The sequence below is a fragment of the Ranitomeya imitator genome, chromosome 10, assembly GCF_032444005.1.
Source record: "Ranitomeya imitator isolate aRanImi1 chromosome 10, aRanImi1.pri, whole genome shotgun sequence".
Taxonomy (NCBI): Eukaryota; Metazoa; Chordata; class Amphibia; order Anura; family Dendrobatidae; genus Ranitomeya; species Ranitomeya imitator.
The window spans coordinates 15,328,031-15,352,732 of NC_091291.1; the positions used below are offsets into that span (position 1 = coordinate 15,328,031).

Genomic DNA, 24,702 nt, shown 5'->3' on the forward strand with positions numbered 1-24,702 from the left:
GGACCTGGCCAGGACTGGCGTAAAAAGGCCAAACTCCACATAATGTCTGCACAACTTTGAGTTGTGCAAACATTTTTGCAAAATTTCAAGCCGTTTTATTCCAGAATTCTGGCAAAAAAGTGCTTGATAAAACAGAGCCGTAATCCTCTAACAATTCTATGGCAGCCTTAAAAAAAAAGAAAATTAATAGTTTTCAATATATAAAAAAAAAAAATCTTCAAATTATTAGTTATCAAAATATAATTAAAATGTCTAATGACAAAAAGGCCAAGGGCGATCACACTGTTTAAACATAATAAAGTCAAGTGTCTAGATTAACATTTCTAATTTTCCATCACTAATTCTGCCTGTTCTCTATAATCAGGGCAGTAACAGGTCGGCCATTCACAATCCTCAATTTTTCATTGTAATTTTACTTTTATCATTTATTTATTTTATATATTGAATTTGTATTTTAGTGAATCGAAGTAGAGCCTGCAGTACCGGCAATGGCCACTACACAGTGAACGGAGCTGTAGTATTGGGCTCTGGTCACTGAATTATGGGGGTGTCGGATGTGAGACCCCATCGATGTAACATTGATGACCCATCCTGGTAAACAAACATCTGCTATTGACAGATCTTTTTAGTTCATCAATATTGGAGCTTACTACATGCTGTTGTACTACATGGATTATGTGATATGTATGCAATTAAATATTATGCTCCCCCTAGTGGAGGTTCAAGGAAACCAATATGTTCTCTATAGTGGTAGCACTCCAGCAAATTTATTTTTTCAAGATAATGTGTAATATTAACTCAACACCAATATTCTACCAGCAAGGGCACAACTATAGTAAATGAAGGGGTTGAACTCTGAAGCCTAGAGAGGTCCAAAAGGTCCATTTGGGCCATATGACAAGACCAATACCATTAAAAATTTGTGATAGCTGGAGGGTCTGTTGAAAATATTGCATAGGGGCCCACAAGCTTCAAGGTACACTACTGTCTACTAGTGTAATTTATTCGATTGAAAGATGAGTAACACAATCTAACCAGCAAATGCTCTCCCATGTAGCAATGATTAGCTGCAGTGTTATAAATCTTCCCTGGCTCACAACGCCTTTCTATATTATTATTTTTGCACGTTTTCCAGAGTATTTTATGAGATAAAGCTTTAATCTTTCTTCCCTGCATCCTGCTTCTAAAAGCTGACATGCAAAAACCTATCACAAGCAGGAGTCAGAGGAGAAAGACTGAAGTTGCTTAACTTAGAATACATTGAAACTCTGCCATATGAATAAGGGAACAGAAGAAGGAATAACTTGCTGAACTATAACTACTGGAGCACTGCAATAATTAGACATAAAGGAAGCAAAGCCTCAAGAGCCAGAGGCATTATGAGAACTGTAAGATGTATGAGAGGTAACATATCGTAGGGGAAGAAGCAATAAACAAGACAGATAACCCCGACATGAGACATTACTTAAAACAGGTATTCATAAGGCACAAAAACTTCCATGTTATTTTTTAATAATAGCCTACACTTCACTAAATAGGCAAATAAATTAGTGGAAGTGCTTTTTTTAACCCCTTATTGCCATGATAATTTTTTATTTTATTACTTTATATTTTTCCCCCTCTTCTTACAAAAGCCATAACTTTTTTTTGTGTTAATATAGCCATACATATATATACAGTGGGGCAAAAAAGTATTTAGTCAGTCAGCAATAGTGCAAGTTCCACCACTTAAAAAGATGAGAGGCGTCTGTAATTTACATCATAGGTAGACCTCAACTATGGGAGACAAACTGAGAAAAAAAATCCAGAAAATCACATTGTCTGTTTTTTTTTAACATTTTATTTGCATATTATGGTGGAAAATAAGTATTTGGTCAGAAACAAATAATCAAGATTTCTGGCTCTCACAGACCTGTAACTACTTCTTTAAGAGTCTCCTCTTTCCTCCACTCATTACCTGTAGTAATGGCACCTGTTTAAACTTGTTATCAGTATAAAAAGACACCTGTGCACATCCTCAAATAGTCTGACTCCAAACTCCACTATGGTGAAGACCAAAGAGCTGTCAAAGGACACCAGAAACAAAATTGTAGCCCTGCACCAGGCTGGGAAGACTGAATCTGCAATAGCCAACCAGCTTGGAGTGAAAAATTCAACAGTGGGAGCAATAATTAGAAAATGGAAGACATACAAGACCACTGATAATCTCCCTCGATCTGGGGCTCCATGCAAAATCCCACCCCGTGGGGTCAGAATGATCACAAGAACGGTGAGCAAAAATCCCAGAACCACGCGGGGGGACCTAGTGAATGAACTGCAGAGAGCTGGGACCAATGTAACAAGGCCTACCATAAGTAACACACTACGCCACCATGGACTCAGATCCTGCAGTGCCAGACGTGTCCCACTGCTTAAGCTAGTACATGTCCGGGCCCGTCTGAAGTTTGCTAGAGAGCATTTGGATGATCCAGAGGAGTTTTGGGAGAATGTCCTATGGTCTGATGAAACCAAACTGGAACTGTTTGGTAGAAACACAACTTGTCGTGTTTGGAGGAAAAAGAATACTGAGTTGCATCCATCAAACACCATACCTACTGTAAAGCATGGTGGTGGAAACATCATGCTTTGGGGCTGTTTCTCTGCAAAGGGGCCAGGACGACTGATCCGGGTACATGAAAGAATGAATGGGGCCATGTATCGTGAGATTTTGAGTGCAAACCTCCTTCCATCAGCAAGGGCATTGAAGATGAAACGTGGCTGGGTCTTTCAACATGACAATGATCCAAAGCACACCGCCAGGGCAACGAAGGAGTGGCTTCGTAAGAAGCATTTCAAGGTCCTGGAGTGGCCTAGCCAGTCTCCAGATCTCAACCCTATAGAAAACCTTTGGAGGGAGTTGAAAGTCCGTGTTGCCAAAACATCACTGCTCTAGAGGAGATCTGCATGGAGGAATGGGCCAACATACCAACAACAGTGTGTGGCAACCTTGTGAAGACTTACAGAAAACGTTTGACCTCTGTCATTGCCAACAAAGGATATGTTACAAAGTATTGAGATGAAATTTTGTTTCTGACCAAATACTTATTTTCCACCATAATATGCAAATAAAATGTTAAAAAAACAGACAATGTGATTTTCTGGATTTTTTTTTCTCAGTTTGTCTCCCATAGTTGAGGTCTACCTATGATGTAAATTACAGACGCCTCTCATCTTTTTAAGTGGTGGAACTTGCACTATTGCTGACTGACTAAATACTTTTTTGCCCCACTGTATATATATATATATATATATATATATATATATATATATATATACACACCGGTATATATATATATATTTTTTTACATCCAGTTTTGAATGACATCACTCATTTTACCATATAATGTACTAAAAAACGTTAAAAATGATAATGCAGTGAAATGGTAAATAAAAAACCTTATAAAGTCAGTTGTGCTGTAAAAAAGACCTGATAGGTTAATTCATTAAATATATATACACTGCTCAAGAGAAAAGGGAACAGTAAAATCCCATATCCTAGATATCACTGAATGAAATATTCCAGTTGTAAATCTTTATTCATTACATAGTGGAATGTGTTGAGAACAATAAAACCTAAAAATGATCAATGTAAATCACAACTAATATCCCACGGAGGTCTGGAGTTAGAATGATGCTCAAAATCAAAGTGGAAAATTAAGTTACAGGCTGATCCAACTTCAGTGGAAATGCCTCAAGACAAGGAAATGATGCTCAGTAGTGTGCGTGGCCTCCAGGTGCCTGTATGCTCTCCTTACAACACCTGGGCATGATCCTGATGAGGCAGCGGATGGTCTCCTGAGGGATCTCCCCCCAGACCTGGACTAAAGCATTCGCCAACTCCTGGACAGTCTGTGGTGCAACGTGACGTCGGTGGATGGTGCGAGACATGATGTTCTAGATGTGTTCAGTCGGATTCAGGTCTGGGGAACTAGCGGTCAGTCCATAGCTGCAATGCCTTCATCTTGCAGGAACTGCTGACACACTCCAGCCACATGAGTTACGGCATTGTCCTGCATTAGGAGGAACCCAGGGCCAACCGCTCCAGCATATGGTCTCACAAGGGGTCTGAGGGTCTCATCTCAGTACCTAATGGCAGTCAGGCTATCTCTGGCGAGCACATGGAGGGCTGTGTGGCCCTCCAAAAAAATGCCACCCCGCACCGTTACTGACCCACTGCCAAACCGGTCATGCTGAAGGGTGTTGCAGGCAGCAGATCTCTCTCCACGGCGTCTCCAGACTCTGTCACGTCTGTCACATGTGCTCAGTGTGAACCTGCATTCATCTGTGAAGAGCACAGGGCGCCAGTGGCGAATTTGCCCATCCTGGTATTCTGTGGCAAATGCCAAGCGTCCTGCACGGTGTTGGGCAGTGAGCACAACCCCCATCTTTGGACGTCGGGCCCTCAGACCATCCTCGTGGAGTCAGTTTCTAACCGTTTGTGCAGACAGATGCACATTTGTGGCCTGCTGGAGGTCATTTTTCAGGGCTCTGGCAGTGCTGCTCCTGTTCCTCCTTGCACAAAGGCTGAGGTAGCGGTCCTGCTGCTGGATTGTTGCCCTCCTACGGCCCCCTCCACATCTCCTGGCCTGCCTCCTGGTAGTGCCTCCAGCCTCTGGACACTATGCTGACAGACACAGCAAACCTTTTTGCCACAGCTCACATTGATGTGCCATCCTGGATGAGCTGCACTACCTGAGCCACTTGTGTGGGTTGTAGAGTCCGTCTCATGCTACCATAAGTGTGAAAGCACAACCAACATTCAAAAGTGACCAAAACATCAGCCAGAAAGCATTGGTACTGAGATGTGGTCTGTGGTCCCCACCTGCAGAACCACACCTTTTATGAGGGTGTCTTGATAATTGCCAATAATTTCCATCTGTTGTCTATTCCATTTGCACAACAGCATGTGAAATTGATTGTCAATCAGTGATGCTTCCTAAGTGGACAGTTTGATTTCACAGAAGTTTGATTTAGGCCAGTCTCACATGTCCAGATAATTCCGGTACCGGAAAAATCGGTACCGGAATTATCCGTGTCCGTGTGTCCGTGTGCTTACGTTGAACATCAGTGTGGCACACGTGCGGCAGCCGTGTGCCGACTGAGGACCACACGGACCGTGCAGGAGACAGCGCTAGAGTTAAGCGGTGCTGAAGCCGGTATTCATCCCTTCTTCCCAGCAGCGTTCGCTGGAAAGAAGGAATGAATAATCTATTTTTTAAATTTATTTTTGTTTTTAAAATAAAGTTGCCGGTAATCTGCCCCCTCCCACCCTCTGTGCGCCCCCCCGCTGGCATTAAAATACTTACCCAGCTCCCTCGGCGCTTACATCCTCTCAGCGGTCACGTGGTGCCGCTTATTACAGTAATGAATATGCGGCTCCACCCCTATGGGAGGTGGAGCCGCATATTCATCACTGTAACGTGCAGCACCACGTGACCGCTCATACAGGGCAAGCAGCGACACTGAAAGGATATAAGCGCCGAGGGAGCTGGGTAAGTATTTTAATGCCAGCGGGGGGGGGGGGGGGGTGCACAGGGGGTGGGAGGGGGCAGATTACCAGCAACTTTATTTTAAAAACAAAAATAAATTTAAAAAAAAGATTATTAATTCCTTCTTTCCAGCAGACGCTGCTGGAGAGAAGAAATGAATGGGGCTTCAGCACCACACGCGGGGGGGACAGCGCTTACAGTAGCGCTGTCTCCTGCACAGCACACCGGCTGCACACGGACAACATCCGTGTGCGGTACGTGTTTTACACGGACCCATTGACTTTAATGGGTCCATGTGATCCGTGCGCTCCCACGAACACTGACATGTCTCCGTGTTTTGCACACGGACACACGGTCCATGAAAACACGCTGACATGTGCAGAGACATTGATTTCAATGTGTCTACGTGAGTCAGTGTCTCCGGTACGTGAGGAAACTGTCACCTCACGTACCGGAGCCACTGACGTGTGAAACCGGCCTTACTTGGAGTTATATTCTGAAGTTTAAGTGTTCGCTTTATTTTTTGAGCAGTGTATATATATATATATATATATATATATATATATATATATATATACACAGTATACACATATATGTGATTAAAAAATGTCAGAACTTTGATTAAGAAAATTGTGATTTGCGTCACCCTTTATTTCGAGTAGTAACTTATTTATTCTTTTTTTATGCATCTAGTTGTATATTTTCTTAATTGATACCATTTTGGGGTATATATGATGCTTGGGTTGCTTCTTAGTTGCATTTTTGGAAAAGTGCGGCGGCTGATTTTTATATTTTTTGCATTGGCAGTCATCTTATGGGATAAATATCTTAAAATTGTGTTAGTTTGGACAATTATGCACAGGGTAATATCAAATGTGTCAGCTCCTGAGCCCGTTCCATACAAGTTGTTGTAGTTACATCTATATAGGCAGGGAATTATGTGAACCGGTGTATGGAAGATTCATAGATAGATTCTCTATGGGGTTAAGGTCAGGCGAGTTTGCTGCCAATCAAGCCCAGTGATACTGTTGTTTTTACACCAGGTATTGGTACTTTTGGCCGTGTGGACAGGGGCCAAGTCCTGCTGGAGAATGAAATTTTCATCTCCACAAAGCTTGTAAGCAGAGGGAAGCATGAAGTGCTCTACAATTTCCTGGTAGACGGCTGCGTTGACTTTGGTCTTGATAAAACACAGTGGACCTACACCAGCAGATGACATGGCTCCCCAAACCATCACTGATTGTGGAGACTTCACACCAGACCTCCAGCAGCTTGGATTGTGGTCTCTCCACTCTTCCTCCAGACTCTGGGACCTTGATTTCCAAATGAAATGCAAAATTTACTTTCATCTAATAACAACACCTTGGACCACTGACAACAGTCCAGTTCTTTTTCTCCTTGGCCCAGGTAAGACGCTTCTGGCGTTGTCTATTGGTCATGAGTGGCCGGACACAAGGAATGTGACAGTTGTAGCCCATGTCCTGGAGACATCTGTGTGTGGTGGCTCTTGAAGCAATGACTCCAGCAGCAGTCCACTCCTTGTGAATCTACCCCAAAATTTTTGAATGGCCTTTTCGTAACAATCCTTTCAAGGCAGTGGTTATCCCGGTTGCTTGTGCACCTTTTTCTACCACACTCTTTCCTTCCACTCAACTTTCCATTAATATGCTTGGATACAGCACTGTGTGAACAGCCGGCTTCTTTAGCAATGACCTTTTGTGGCTTCCCCTCCTTGTGGAGTGTGTCAATGACTGCCTTCTGGACATCTGACAAGTCAGCAGTCTTCCCCATGATTGTGGAGCCTACTAAAACAGACTAAGGGACCTTTAGAAACGCTTAGAAAGCCTTTGCATGTGTTTTTGTTAATTATTCTAATTTACTGAAATAATGACTTTTGGGTTTTCGTTGGCTTTAAGCCATAATCATCAACATTAACAGAAATAAACACGTGAAATAGATCACTCTGTGTGTAATGACTCTATATAATATATGAGTTCCACTTTTTGTATTGAAGAACTGAAATAAATTCACTTTTTGATGATATTCTAGTTTAGTGAGAAGCGCCTGTATAATGCATCCATATATTATCTGCACAAACAAATAATTATCTAATGGCTGCCTATTCTGATAAAATGTCACCATTTTTTCAATACAGAGGAGCCGGAGCCCTTTTTTCATAAACGTCACCTTCCATCTCCCATCAGGGCCGCCGAAGTGGCCATTTCCATCACTGAGATTGCTAATTTGATCCCGGTGCACCTCTGACAGATACAATTGTCCCCGTAATACCATCTATTAGTAGAAAAACCTGAAAGGACCCTCCACAGCTCCATCATACTTTCCATATTAAACTGCCTGGGCTCGAAATAAGCAAATCCCATCTTCCCCGTGCTATAGCCAGCAGGCCTCAAGTCTTTCCAATCTCTGCTGCCACGGTTAGAGAGATGAGATCTCCACCTCCACCCACGGCGTGTTCATTAATAAAATCTTGTTTTCTGTCACCGTGCCAACATACACGGATATTAGCTGCTGATTAATGCTGGGAATTCTGATCAGAGATCGCGCTTCCCGAGAATGACCGAACTGTAACCATTGTGGCCTTCAATAAATTATAATTACACTAGATCCTCGCTGCATATGAAGAAGGATATAGGCTGAAAATAGGATCCGGTAATGAAAACAAACAGCTTGAGGGGTTGTATGGAATTAGAAAAACATGGCTGCCTTCCTCCAAAAACAGAGATTCTCATTCCTAGAGGCAAGACCAGATATTACAGCTTGCACACATGACTGGGGCTGAGCTGCAAAATCAAACACAACTTATCAACTGAGGTGGCGATGCTTTTGGAAAAGATGGTCAAGTCTTATTCTCAATGTCATACACAAGGAAAGACCAGTGATGTACCTACTACAGGACAAAGACCAGTGATGTACCTACTACAGGAGAAAGACCAGTGATGTACCTACCACAGGAGAGAGACCAGTGATGTACCTACTACAGGAGAAAGACCAGTGATGTACCTACTACAGGAGAAAGACCAGTGATGTACCTACTACAGGAGAAAGACCAGTGATGTACCTACCACAGGAGAGAGACCAGTGATGTACCTACTACAGGAGAAAGACCAGTGATGTACCTACTACAGGAGAAAGACCGGTGATGTACCTACTACAGGAGAAAGACCAGTGATGTACCTACTACAGGACAAAGACCAGTGATGTACCTACCACAGGAGAAAGACCAGTGATGTACCTACTACAGGAGAAAGACCGGTGATGTACCTACTACAGGAGAAAGACGAGTGATGTACCTACTACAGGACAAAGACCAGTGATGTACCTACTACAGGAGAAAGACCGGTGATGTACCTACTACAGGAGAAAGACGAGTGATGTACCTACTACAGGAGAAAGACCGGTGATGTACCTACCACAGGAGAAAGACCAGTGATGTACCTACTACAGGAGAAAGACCGGTGATGTCCCTACTACAGGAGAAAGACCAGTGATGTACCTACTACAGGAGAAAGACCAGTGATGTACCTACTACAGGAGAAAGACGAGTGATGTACCTACCACTGAGAAAAGACCAGTAATGTACCTACCACAGGAGAAAGACCAGTGATGTCCCTACCACAGGAGAAAGACGAGTGATGTACCTACCACTGAGAAAAGACCAGTGATGTACCTACCACTAAGAAAAGACCGGTGATGTACCTACCACAGGAGAAAGACCAGTGATGTACCTACCACAGGACAAAGACCAGTGATGTACCTACTACAGGAGAAAGACCGGTGATGTACCTACCACAGGAGATAGACCAGTGATGTACCTACTACAGGAGAAAGACCAGTGATGTACCTACCACAGGAGAAAGACCAGTGATGTACCTACCACAGGAGAAAGACCAGTGATGTCCCTACCACAGGAGAAAGACCAGTGATGTACCTACCACAGGAGAAAGACCAGTGATGTACCTACCACAGGAGAAAGACCAGTGATGTACCTACCACAGGAGAAAGACCAGTGATGTACCTACTACAGGAGAAAGACCAGTGATGTACCTACCACAGGAGAAAGACCAGTGATGTACCTACCACAGGAGAAAGACCAGTGATGTCCCTACCACAGGAGAAAGACCAGTGATGTACCTACCACAGGAGAAAGACCAGTGATGTACCTACCACAGGAGAAAGACCAGTGATGTACCTACCACAGGAGAAAGACCAGTGATGTACCTACCACTGAGAAAAGACCAGTGATGTACCTACCACAGGAGAAAGACCAGTGATGTACCTACCACAGGAGAAAGACCAGTGATGTACCTACCACAGGAGAAAGACCAGTGATGTCCCTACCACAGGAGAAAGACGAGTGATGTACCTACCACTGAGAAAAGACCAGTGATGTACCTACTACAGGAGAAAGACGAGTGATGTACCTACTACAGGAGAAAGACCAGTGATGTACCTACCACAGGAGAAAGACCACTGATGTACCTACCACTGAGAAAGACCAGTGATGTACCTACCACAGGAGAAAGACCAGTGATGTACCTACTACAGGAGAAAGACCAGTGATGTCCCTACCACAGGAGAAAGACCAGTAATGTACCTACCACTGAGAAAAGACCAGTGATGTACCTACTACAGGAGAAAGACGAGTGATGTACCTACCACTGAGAAAAGACCAGTGATGTACCTACTACAGGAGAAAGACGAGTGATGTACCTACTACAGGAGAAAGACCAGTGATGTACCTACCACAGGAGAAAGACCACTGATGTACCTACCACAGGAGATAGACCAGTGATGTACCTACCACAGGAGAAAGACCAGTGATGTCCCTACCACAGGAGAAAGACCAGTGATGTACCTACCACAGGAGATAGACCAGTGATGTACCTACCACAGGAGAAAGACCAGTGATGTACCTACCACAGGAGAAAGACCAGTGATGTACCTACCACAGGAGAAAGACCAGTGATGTCCCTACCACAGGAGAAAGACGAGTGATGTACCTACCACAGGAGAAAGACCAGTGATGTACCTACCACAGGAGAAAGACCAGTGATGTCCCTACCACAGGAGAAAGACCAGTGATGTACCTACCACAGGAGAAAGACCAGTGATGTACCTACCACAGGAGATAGACCAGTGATGTACCTACCACAGGAGAAAGACCAGTGATGTACCTACCACAGGAGAAAGACCAGTGATGTACCTACCACAGGAGAAAGACCAGTGATGTCCCTACCACAGGAGAAAGACCAGTGATGTACCTACCACAGGAGAAAGACCAGTGATGTACCTACCACAGGAGATAGACCAGTGATGTACCTACCACAGGAGAAAGACCAGTGATGTACCTACCACAGGAGAAAGACCAGTGATGTACCTACCACAGGAGAAAGACCAGTGATGTCCCTACCACAGGAGAAAGACCAGTGATGTACCTACCACAGGAGAAAGACCAGTGATGTACCTACCACAGGAGAAAGACCAGTGATGTACCTACCACAGGAGAAAGACCAGTGATGTACCTACTACAGGAGAAAGACCAGTGATGTACCTACCACAGGAGAAAGACCAGTAATGTACCTACCACTGAGAAAAGACCAGTGATGTACCTACCACAGGAGAAAGACCAGTGATGTACCTACCACAGGAGAAAGACCAGTGATGTCCCTACCACAGGAGAAAGACGAGTGATGTACCTACCACAGGAGAAAGACTAGTAATGTACCTACCACTGAGAAAAGACCAGTGATGTACCTACCACAGGAGAAAGACCAGTGATGTACCTACCACAGGAGAAAGACCAGTGATGTACCTACCACAGGAGAAAGACCAGTAATGTACCTACCACTGAGAAAGACCAGTGATGTACCTACCACAGGAGAAAGACTAGTGATGTACCTACTACTGAGAAAAGACCAGTGATGTACCTACCACAGGAGAAAGACCAGTGATGTACCTACTACAGGAGAAAGACCAGTAATGTACCTACCACTGAGAATAGACTAGTGATGTACCTACCACAGGAGAAAGACCAGTGATGTACCTACCACAGGAGAAAGACCAGTGATGTACCTACTACAGGAGAAATACCAGTGATGTACCTACCACTGAGAATAGACTAGTGATGTACCTACCACAGGAGAAAGACCAGTGATGTACCTACCACAGGAGAAAGACCACTGATGTCCCTACCACAGGAGAAAGACGAGTGATGTACCTACCACTGAGAAAAGACCAGTGATGTACCTACCACAGGAGAAAGACCAGTGATGTACCTACCACTGAGAAAAGACCAGTGATGTACCTACCACAGGAGAAAGACCAGTGATGTACCTACCACAGGAGAAAGACCAGTGATGTACCTACCACAGGAGAAAGACCAGTGATGTACCTACCACAGGAGAAAGACCAGTGATGTCCCTACTACAGGAGAAAGACGAGTGATGTACCTACCACTGAGAAAAGACCAGTGATGTACCTACCACAGGAGAAAGACCAGTGATGTACCTACTACAGGAGAAAGACCAGTGATGTACCTACCACAGGAGAAAGACCAGTGATGTACCTATCACAGGAGAAAGACCAGTGATGTCCCTACCACAGGAGAAAGACGAGTGATGTACCTACCACTGAGAAAAGACCAGTGATGTACCTACCACACGAGAAAGACCAGTGATGTACCTACTACAGGAGAAAGACGAGTGATGTACCTACTACAGGAGAAAGACCAGTGATGTACCTACCACAGGAGAAAGACCACTGATGTACCTACCACTGAGAAAGACCAGTGATGTACCTACCACAGGAGAAAGACCAGTGATGTACCTACCACTGAGAAAGACCAGTAATGTACCTACCACTGAGAAAAGACTAGTGATGTACCTACCACAGGAGAAAGACCAGTGATGTACCTACCACAGGAGAAAGACCACTGATGTACCTACCACTGAGAAAGACCAGTGATGTACCTACCACAGGAGAAAGACCAGTGATGTACCTACCACAGGAGAAAGACCAGTAATGTACCTACCACTGAGAAAAGACTAGTGATGTACCTACCACAGGAGAAAGACCAGTGATGTACCTACCACAGGAGAAAGACCAGTGATGTACCTACTACAGGAGAAAGACCAGTGATGTACCTACTACAGGAGAAAGACCAGTGATATCCCTACTACAGGAGAAAGACCAGTAATGTACCTACCACAGGAGAAAGACCACTGATGTCCCTACCACAGGAGAAAGACGAGTGATGTACCTACCACTGAGAAAAGACGAGTGATGTACCTACTACAGGAGAAAGACCAGTGATGTCCCTACCACTGAGAAAAGACCAGTGATGTACCTACCACAGGAGAAAGACCAGTGATGTACCTACCACAGGAGAAAGACCAGTGATGTACCTACCACAGGAGAAAGACCAGTGATGTACCTACCACAGGAGAAAGACCAGTGATGTACCTACCACAGGAGAAAGACCACTGATGTACCTACCACAGGAGAAAGACCAGTGATGTACCTACCACAGGAGATAGACCAGTGATGTACCTACCACAGGAGAAAGACCAGTGATGTCCCTACCACAGGAGATAGACCAGTGATGTACCTACCACAGGAGAAAGACCAGTGATGTACCTACCACAGGAGAAAGACCAGTGATGTACCTACCACAGGAGAAAGACCAGTGATGTCCCTACCACAGGAGAAAGACCAGTGATGTACCTACCACAGGAGAAAGACCAGTGATGTACCTACCACAGGAGAAAGACCAGTGATGTCCCTACCACAGGAGATAGACCAGTGATGTACCTACCACAGGAGAAAGACCAGTGATGTACCTACTACAGGAGAAAGACCAGTGATGTACCTACCACAGGAGAGAGACCAGTGATGTACCTACCACAGGAGAAAGACCAGTGATGTACCTACTACAGGAGAAAGACCAGTGATGTACCTACCACAGGAGAAAGACCAGTGATGTACCTACCACAGGAGAGAGACCAGTGATGTACCTACCACAGGAGAAAGACCAGTGATGTACCTACCACAGGAGAAAGACCAGTGATGTACCTACTACAGGAGAAAGACCAGTGATGTACCTACTACAGGAGAAAGACCAGTGATGTACCTACCACAGGAGAAAGACCAATGATGTACCTACCACAGGAGAAAGGTCAGTGATGTACCTACCACAGGAGAAAGACCAGTGATGTACCTACTACAGGAGAAAGACCAGTGATGTACCTACTACAGGAGAAAGACCAGTGATGTACCTACCACAGGAGAAAGACCAGTGTTGTACCTACCACAGGAGAAAGACCAATGATGTACCTACCACAGGAGAAAGGTCAGTGATGTACATACTACTGATGTCACTGCTCTATAGGACCCTCAGTGACACATTGACAGGAGACAATGGCTCCTGCAGTGCATCACTGAGGTTACTCTAGTTCACTGGTCTCACTTTATGGCAATTGCTGCATGGGAAAATGTCTCACCCAGCAATGCCAATAGTGAGACTAGGGACTATTTTCTCACAGGGGCGTAGGAATACCTTGTGAGGAATACATGATGGAAGGATACCTTCCACCATTGTGTTCCTGTAGCCCCTGGAGAGTGGTCGCATCAACTGATGCTCCTGCTCTCCACGGGAGATTGTCGTGGGACACTCGTTTTAATTGGATTTCTGCGGACAGGGAGTATATTGTTTGTTTATTATTTTAATATTTTTTACAGGTGACAATGGCTTCGGGGAACAAAGTGACAAGTGATGGTGAGTATGTACTCTATGTTATATGTACTGTATGTCTGTAGTATGTATGTATGTACTGTATGTCGCATGTCGTTGCATGGTGCATGTCGTCGCATGGTGCATGTCGCATGTCGTCGCATGGTGCATGTCACATGGTGCATGTTGCATGTCGCCGCATGGTGCATGTCGTCGCATGGTGCATGTCGTCGCATGGTGCATGTCACATGGTGCATGTCGCATGTCGTCGCATGGTGCATGTCGTCGCATGTAGCATGTCGTCGCATGGTGCATGTCACATGGTGCATGTTGCATGTCGCCGCATGGTGCATGTCGCCGCATGGTGCATGTCGTCGCATGGTGCATGTCGCCGCATGGTGCATGTCGTCGCATGGTGCATGTCGCCGCATGGTGCATGTCGTCGCATGGTGCATGTCGTCGCATGTAGCATGTCGCATGTTGTCGCATGGTGCATGCAGCATGTCGCCGCATGGTGCATGTCACATGGTGCATGGTGCATGTCGTCGCATGGTGCATGTCGTCGCATGCAGCATGTCATCGCATGGTGCATGTTGTTGCATGGTGCATGTCGTCGCATGTTGCATGGTGCATGCAGCATGTCGTCGCATGGTGTGTGTTGTATGTATGTACTGTGTTTTTTTTTTTTTACATTCAACACATTAGCCGGATGATGGGACTACTACTGTCCCATCATTGGCTAATGTGTCCCTTACTGTCAGTGTAGCAGGCAGAGCCCGATGGGACTTGTAGTCCCATCGGATGATGCCTGCACACACACAGCGCCGTCACACACACATCGCCGGCACACACACACAGCGCCGGCATGCACACACACACACTCATCGCCGGCACGCACACACACACATACACACAGCGCCGGCACGCACACACACACACACAGCGCCGGCACGCACACACACACACTCATCGCCGGCACACACACACACTCACACACACTCATCGCCGGCACGCGCACACACACACTCACACACACTCATCGCCGGCACACACACACACTCACACACACTCATCGCCGGCACGCGCACACACACACTCACACACACTCATCGCCGGCACACACACACACTCACACACACTCATCGCCGGCACGCGCACACACACACTCATCGCCGGCACACACACACACTCACACACACTCATCGCCGGCACACACACACACACACACAGCGCCGGCACGCACACACACACACACTCATCGCCGGCACGCACACACACACACTCATCGCCGGCACACACACATCGCCGGCACCCGCACACACACACAGCGCCGGCACACACAGCGCCGGCACCCGCACATGCCGGCGGGCAGACCCCCGCACACGCCGGCGAGCAGACACCCGCACACGCCGGCGGGCAGACACCCGCACACGCCGGCGGGCAGACACCGGTCCACAAAAACACCGGCGGGCAGATCCCCGGCGACCGCAACACAGCCCCACCCGCACATCATGATCCCAAGCAGCAGTGAGCACACAGTCAGCCCCGCCCGCCCCCAGCACCGCCCACAGCCCAGTCACTCTTGCTGAGTGACTGCTGACTGTGGGGGCTGGTCACGCCTGCTGCTGACGTCACGTCAATTTCTAGAGTCTGGAAATTGACGTGACGTCGGCGGAAATGAGCGGCGGCTGCAGTCTGGGGGTCAAGTGACCCGGACTCAGCAGCAGGAATAGCGCCGCTCACAGGCGAAAACGGCAACGCAAGGTAATTGCCCAATTCATTAGGGGCCCCGGGGGGATACATTGGGGGGTTAATTGAAAGTAGTGGACAACCCCTTTAACATCTGAAATAGTTGTGAGGACCTTAACGAGTTGCTCAGCAGGGAGGTACTACAACACTCAGGTGCTAGGGGAAGGCTATTGAATTCCACCTGGATAAGGGGACTCTGGATTTGCCTTCAGACTGGCCGGACTCTGCCTGCCCTGAGGTCCCTGCTCTGGACTGTGGATGCTGAAGCCTTCAGTAAAGGTAAAGAGACTGCAATCCTGTGTCCTCGTTATTCACTGCGCCTTACATCATCCACGATTCACCATCTACACTCTGGGAAGCCCTGGGGATATACTTCACCTGTGGGAAGTTATACCATCTAGCTGCCATAACATCACCCCAGTGGAACCCTAAGCAGAATCGGTCACCCTGACTGAATACCACAGATGGCGTCACGAACATTATCCCTTTAAAGACCTTTCCCTCATTTATCCACGGTTGTTCCCCTAGGGCCACGGACCGGGTCAGCCACCGTGACATCCCCCGAACTGAAGGACCCGGTGCCGAGTACCCCATCGCCCTACTCTGGGGACGATCCATATCCTTATCATTGTTAAGGATATACTAGGAGTTGTAGTTTCATCAGATAAAAATATATATATGACAGGTGATGAGCTGACATTGCATTTGATTGCTGCACTAAGATTCGTTCGGTATTGATATACTGATGGCATTTCTAGTGCTATTTTCATGTACTGTACTGATGGTGGTTCTGGCGCTGTTTTCGTGTACTGATGCTGATGGTGGTTCTGCTACTGTATTCATGTACTAACATGATTCTTGTGCTTATTTCAGGTACTGATAGTTGTTCTGGAGCTGTTTGCGTTTACTTATAGTGGTTTTGGTGATGTACTCATGTACTGATGATGGCTCTTGTGCTGCATTACTTCATAGGAGACATTAATTTGTCCTATATACTGCCACATCAAGCAGCAGAAAAAAAAGAATAGGTCCTGAGAAAAAAACAGTAAGACAAATGGGTAACCCTGTGTCAATTCTAAAATTGGAGCTTGGTTAAAGTGCAGTTTAATGCTGTGACCTCCAGGCACCTCTCACAGTGCTGCTGGTACTACAGGCCCTGGTGGCTTGGAACCTTGGGGACCAATTTTATGATTCAGATTTTTACAGGAATTATACTTTTGTGGTTATAGCTGTAGCTCAGCAATTTGGTACAAGACTCTCCTCAGCTCCTCGGTCCTTGCTTTGATGAATGTCCTACATTCAGTATCTATAAATGTGAAAATTGCGGCAAATGATGTTTCCACTGAGCGAGCAGCTTCTTGTAATCTGTGCTCATTTTCATCAATAATTACGGACCTTATGTGCGTAACACTGATTACATGATTAAACAAGTAAACGATGCATGGAAGCCAACACATTCTTCAGGACACCAAGGTCAACATCAAATTAAAGATCCCGGTACAAAAAGCACACATCATTTGTACAATTTGGCAGCGATGGAAGAAGATCCTAGAGTGATTTTCTTGCCCCTTTTATTAGGGCATGTGGACACTGTAGAGGAGGAAGGTCCCCTGCTTACGAATCAGCTTCTCGGAACCAAAGCAATGTGGTGCAAAGTTTGAGCCCAATGTTGGTCTTTACTTGAGTATTACCTTCTATTGATACTTTTCCTGCCTAAAGAACCATACTATATGGTGCCCATAAAACATTGCCATAAGGTGTCCAAATTACCCTACCAGGCAGCTTGATAAATAATCAAAAAGAAGAAAAATAGAAGTGGCACTCACCCTGATATTGCTGTGAATCAATGTCCTTTATTCAAATTACGAATTAACAGACATAACGTGGAGATGCGGCTGGTAAGAGTTAAGGTGCGGGAAGGAGAAAAAGGACGACGGCCGTTTCGCGCTTATACGCTGCCACGCATAAGCGCGAAACGGCCGTCGTCCTTTTCCTCCTTCCCGCACCTTAACTCTTACCAGCCGCCTCTCCACGTTATGTCTGTTCATTCGTAAGTTGAATAAAGGACATTGATTCACAGCAATATCAGGGTGAGTGCCACTTCTATTTTTCTTCTTTTTGATTGTTACAATATCTGTTGTTGAGCACCACCTACAAGTTGCCGTTGCACATGTGCCATATGTGTCCTAAATAGGATCCCACGTCCACTATTGAACCGCTTGCTTTATAGCTGCCTAGTGCCGTTCTTACTCTAAGCTTGATAAATATCCTTACAAAAATCAACAAACTAGAGATTTTACCTTTACAAAATTTTCAGAACCATGCGTAGAAAAAGGGTGAGGTTAAAAGAGTTTTCCAAGATTTTAAAAAAATTTGCCCCGATTTTATGCATTTTTTTTTAACTTAAATCCATGTAATTATGGGTAATAAAATCATTTTTTTTCTATCGGGTTCCATTAAACATTTTGCACCTTTCCCCTTCTACAGCCTCTGTGTTGGAATGTCTATTACTGACGGCAGAATGAATAAATTGGGAATCCCGTCAGTAAGCTCAGTATTTTTGATGGGCAGTTTGTGACTCCCCAGACAGTTTGATGGTCCTCTAAGATGATTTATGACCAGAGACCAAAACAAAGTGGAATCTGCAGGAGGACAAAGAGCCTGTGAAAAGGAAAAAGGTGCAAAATTTATAACGAAACCCAATTCCAAAGCCCAAAATATATGCATTAGTGCAAAAAAAAAAAATCTATATGATTGTGGAAGAAAATTCTCCCCGCCAAAATTCCTGGGTGAATATCAAAATTGACGAAATTGAAGACTTAAGTGATTGGACTTAATTGAAGGTTGGGTTGTCCACATGGTATTACTCACCCGATTGATCAGTTCTCCCACCATGCCTGTCCAAGATCCATTAGACTCAGGAGCTCCGTACAACCCGTCTTCAACCAGCTTTATTTTATAGTTGAACCTCAGGAGTGCAGCTAGCTCCATTAACATCTCCGCACAGAAGCCTTCATATTGGTCATTGCCAGATAGGGATCGGTAATTTGTTTTGCGCATCATGTATGGATTCTCCTGGAAGGAAAAAGGAGATAACACGGTCAGGTGGATGAGACGGTGGGGGAAAAAAAAAGGCGTTGAATCTGTGATTACTTCTAGAGATGGGATGAAAACAGCCGAAAATCAAAATGCAGAGCTATAAAAAAAAAAAGCCCGAACTAAATAAGCTGAAGAATGAGATTGTCAACCGTGTTATATAAACCTGCAGGTAGCCGAGATATAACATCTAGAGCAATCACCCCAGATTTACGGAGCTGCTAAAATATTTATACACACTGACCAAGATATATATATATAGGATTTCGCATACGTAGAGGTTTCTAAAGAAGCTATAAGAAACTTACAAGAATTGTGGTTACTACTAAGGTCTTGTTCTCCAGCGTGTCCGAGATGTTTATATCCAAACTGGTGGCATTCATGGCCAACGTACGGTTTGAATACCAAACACCAACCTGCAAGAACGAAATTGAATAACAATTGCTAAAATTTTACCCAATTTTTTTTAATATTTTACCAAAATTTTCTCTTTAATTCAAAGTGAAAATAATAAATGGTCAAACTTTGGCCAAAGAGGTGTCTTCAAAAGTTGTCTAAGTGGCCAAATTAGAACATCTACTCCTCAATAGATAACCTTGAAAGACGCCAATACTTGCCTCTCTATGGCCATCTCCAGCCTTCTCCAGGATGCGCAGAGTGTAGTTTGTCCTTTGTCCTTTGCTGTTAAACTCCACACGTCCGGTCAGTCCGTCATACTCTACCTGGGAGGATTAAAAACAATAAAAGAACATCAAGGAAGAACTTGGTACAACTATAGACAACACCTGGAGGACTATAAAGTCCTCCAGAAAAAAAAGCTTAGAATTTCTTAAAACAGAAGATATGTTCCTTCACAAATCACCAAAATGAGGTCTTACTCCATATTTTGGTACAGAGGACTTGGTCGCCGAAGGCTTTATCACTGCTTCACTACTGTTGTGACTCCCGATTAGAACCAAAGTCATCGCACTCTGCCAGATCCATCATAGACGGACTGACTTCTGATGAGATCTGTAATTGGTTCTGATGTTGCTACTGTGGCTACTGTAGGCTCCAAACAAAGCGTCTGACAGAAGTGTGAACAAAGCCCTTATCACACTCTTACAGTTGTAGGATTGTGTGGGGACATTGTCGCTGCCTATGGTATAGGGGCAGGGTGGCTGCCTCTGGTATAGGGGCAGGGTGGCTGCCTCTGGTATAGGGGCAGGGTGGCTGCCTCTGGTATAGGGGCACGGTGGCTGACTCTGGTACAGAGGCATAATGGCTGCCTCGGGTATAGGGGCATAATGGCTGCCTCTGGTATAGGGGCACGGTGGCTGGCAATAGAATAGGCGCACAGTGGCTGCCTCTGGCATAGGGGCACGGTGGCTGCCTCTGGTAAAGGATTATTATGGCTACCTCTGGCATAGGGGCATGATGGCTTGTTTAGTTGATGTACATTGTGGCTGGCTCTGGTACTGGGGCACAGTGTCTGGTTGTGGTACTGGGGCACAGTGTCAGCCTCTGGTACTGGGGCATAGTGTCCGGCTCTGGTACTGGGGCACAGTGGCTGGCTCTGGTACTGGGGCACAGTGTCTGGTTCTGGTACTGGGGCACAGTGGCTGGCTCTGGTACTGGGGCACAGTGTCTGGTTCTGGTACTGGGGCACAGTGTTTGGCTCTGGTACTGGGGCATAGTGTCTGGTTGTGGTACTGGGGCACAGTGTTTGGCTCTGGTACTGGGGCACAGTGTCTGGTTCTGGTACTGGGGCACAGTGTCAGCCTCTGGTACTGGGGCATAGTGTCCGGCTCTGGTACTGGGGCACAGTGTCTGGCTCTGGTACTGGGGCACAGTGTCCGGCTCTGGTACTGGGGCACAGTGTCTGGTTCTGGTACTGGGGCACAGTGTCTGGTTCTGGTACTGGGGCACAGTGTCTGGCTCTGGTACTGGGGCACAGTGTTTGGCTCTGGTACTGGGGCACAGTGTCCGGCTCTGGTACTGGGGCACAGTGTACGGCTCTGGTACTGGGGCACAGTGTCTGGTTCTGGTACTGGGGCACAGTGTCCGGCTCTGGTACTGGGGCACAGTGTCTGACTCTGGTACTGGGGCACAGTGTCCGGCTCTGGTGCTGGGGCACAATGTCTGGTTCTGGTACAGGCGCACAGTGTCTGGTTCTGGGGCACAGTGTTTGGCTCTGGTACTGGGGCACAGTGTTTGGCTCTGGTACTGGGGCACAGTGTCGGGCTCTGGTACTGGGGCACAGTAATTTTCACTGTTATGGAGGCATTGTGACAGCCTCTATTAATGGGTTAAGGGGGTCTGACTTGCTATGGGGAAACTGTAGCTCTATAAATGGAGAACACGCTTACTGTTTTTTCACTATCGGGGCACCTAGGCTGGCACTGTTTTGGCGACGCTGGAGTGGCCTCTGTATTGGACGACTGTGGCTCTCCCCTTTTCCATGCTGTAGTCCATCACTGTTTTGGAGTACCATTGCGATATCTCTTTAATTGTTAAATGGCGTATTCCCATTATATAAAGTGATAAAATATCACTAGAAAATCTTGATCTGTTGATCTCCAACTTTGGGGACCCCCACCGCTGATTCGGCACAGCGTGACTTGAAGAGCAGCTGCACTTTCACAAAACTTTTGACTTGTCATAGACGTATGTCAGACGTTTTGTTCGGTGGGGGTCCAGGTGCCGAGACCATACCAATTGCTAAAACGAAGAAAGAAAAGCGCCCAACCGAGCGCTGCTCTCCTCCAGGACAAAAGACGGGATTAATAGTCTACGAGCTCGTCTTCCGCTAACGAGGAGAGACAACCCTCGGTTGAACGCTTCTGACCCTTCGTTGAAAGTGACCGGTGGGGATCTCGATGGCATGTTAAGTTTTGTGAAGGTTCTCTTTAAGGAGAAAATTGTGTGATATTTCCAGAACAATATCTACCTTTATTATACTTTTTTTCTGTCTTGCACTATAATGATCTCCTGGTTCCGTGCGGCGTCACTCAGATCGCTCGCTACGACATTGCAATGAAATAGTAAGATACTAATAACGGAAATGTGTCTGTATATCATCCCGTAGTATCGTGCGCTGACAGCCTCATCCGTCTGTGCTGACGCGCCCCATACTTACAGATACATAACTAGCTCTGGGGATACATACTCACACACTGATTGCTCGCAGACTGTGCCGCCGGAATAGAGAAAGACCAGCGCCTTAAAGGAATTCTCCAGGATGTTCCTTAAAAATGGTGATCAATATCAGATAGGTGGAGGGCTGACACCCGACAGCCCCACTTTTTTTCTGCAACCGCACAGTGTAGAGAGGCGGAACAATGGGCACTTCAGCTCCTATTGCCGTGAGACCTGGGTGTCAGACCCCCACTAATGTGATAGTGACGACCTATGGGAAAGCCATCAACATCTACGTCCTGAACAATCACTTGAATTCTTGGCCTTTAAGGTTTACATTTTTTATAAAGTGGTGTTGGGGACTGGTGCAAACAAGAAGAAAAAACCTTTCTCCTGGGAAGTGAAGTGCATCGGTGCCATCAGTGACGGAGGCAACAGCCGGCATGAAATCAGTAGAGTTGGCCACCTGAAGTGCTAGGTCTCTGACATTGGCCAGTGTCTGCCGATTTTATATCTCTTCCTGGAGATTGTCTGATTGTATTCCTAAAACCCCAAATTACCGTAATTACAACTTTACTACTGTACTACTACCACTATGCTACTACTATACAACTACCCCTGCTACTATTACTACTACTATACTACCAATGTACTATTTTGACTACTACCACCACTATTACACTATACTACCAATATGCTACTACTATACTACCACTATTACTACTACCACTATACTACTACTCCTGGTACTATTACTACTACTACTCCTGGTACTACTACTACTACTACTACTACTACTACTACTATTACTACTACCACTATTACTACTACCACTATACTACTACTCCTGGTACTATTACTACTACTACTCCTGGTACTACTACTACTACTACTACTACTACTACTACTACTACTACTACCACTATTACTACTACCACTATACTACTACTCCTGGTACTATTACTACTACTACTCCTGGTACTATTACTACTACTACTCCTGGTACTACTACTACTACTACTACTACTACTACTACTACTATTACTACTACTACTACCACTATTACTACTACTCCTGGTACTATTACTACTACTACTCCTGGTACTATTACTACTACTACTACTACTACTACTACTACACCTGGTACTACTACTACTACTACCATTATTACTATTACTACTATACTACTATTGCTATAATACACTATACTACTACTATTACTACTGCTATACTACTAACACTATTGCTGCTATTATACTATCAATATACTACTACTGTTACTACTAAGCTAGTGCTATTACTACTTCTATACTACTGTCACTATTACTACTACTATCTTTTCTACTATGTCTACTACTATACTTTTGCTACACGCCTACTATTCCTACACTATTACAACTGCTACTTATTCTACAATGACTAAGACCACTAATTTTGCCACTATTAATACTACTACAACTATTACTACTATTATATTACTACTACACCATTACTACACAGCTGCTGCTACTATTACTACTACTTATTGTACTACTTCATTACTACTACTTCTCCTACTACTACTGCTACTTTTTTTTATGACTACTACTACTTCTTTTACTACTGCTATTACTACCATCTCTATTACTACTATATTACTATTACCTCTTCTACTATGACTACTACTTTACTATTACTACTACTACTGCCACCACAACAACTACTATGCTACCACTGGTACTAGTAATTATTCTTATTATACTATTATGACACTACTATTCTACTACTTCTTGAATGTCTACTGCTACCAATACGACTACTTTTACTACTACTACTACCACTTGTATTATTACTACTATGTCTATTACTACTACGTCTACTACTTCTTCTGCTGCTTCTACTTCCTTTGCTACTTCTACCGCTGCTACTGCTATTACTAGTACTACTGCTACAAATCCTACTAATACTAGTCTACTGCTGCTACTACTACTCTACTATGTCTTCTACCTGTACTACTTTACTACTACTACTTCTATTTCTACCAATACTATTGCTACCACTTCAGTCTAATAAAAACCGTATTAAGCAATAACTACTAATTCCACCATTTTTGTCCCTCCTGTGTGTGACGGCTGCTCCATACCATTCGTAGATAGTTCATGAGGCTGGTCCCGTGTTGCCATATCTGTGAAGTACTACAGGACAGCTGCTTTACACCAATTTCCTGGCTCCGGTTTAATTCTCTTACGGCATTGACCACAACGTGTACAGCGTCAAACATGAGCGCAGCCGAGAGCTGAGGAAAAGAGATGGAGAATGTCAGCAAACTTGATCTAAGTCGGGTCTCAAGAGTACCAATGTCTTCATAGTATTACCCTAAAATCAGTCTGAAAAATGAGACTTTCTACTCCATTACTGGTCTTCCCTGGTCCACTGTTCGGTCTCTTCCAATAATTCGTTGTGTCGACACGTGCCCACTACAAG

The 24,702-nt window shown here is 45.1% G+C and overlaps 1 protein-coding gene across 1 annotated transcript in view; it reads right to left on the bottom strand.

Annotated features, from left to right (window-relative positions):
* The window catches only part of GRIK5 (glutamate ionotropic receptor kainate type subunit 5), a 294,448-nt gene that overhangs the window by 40,097 nt on the left and 229,649 nt on the right, over positions 1 to 24,702 (bottom strand). Inside the window, exons 9-12 of the mRNA XM_069742769.1 lie at positions 24,362 to 24,514; positions 19,740 to 19,844; positions 19,431 to 19,538; positions 18,898 to 19,101 (exon numbers count right to left, since the gene is read on the bottom strand). Of these exons, the coding sequence (XP_069598870.1) occupies positions 18,898 to 19,101; positions 19,431 to 19,538; positions 19,740 to 19,844; positions 24,362 to 24,514 (570 nt within the window). The remainder of the gene's footprint in view (positions 1 to 18,897; positions 19,102 to 19,430; positions 19,539 to 19,739; positions 19,845 to 24,361; positions 24,515 to 24,702) is intronic.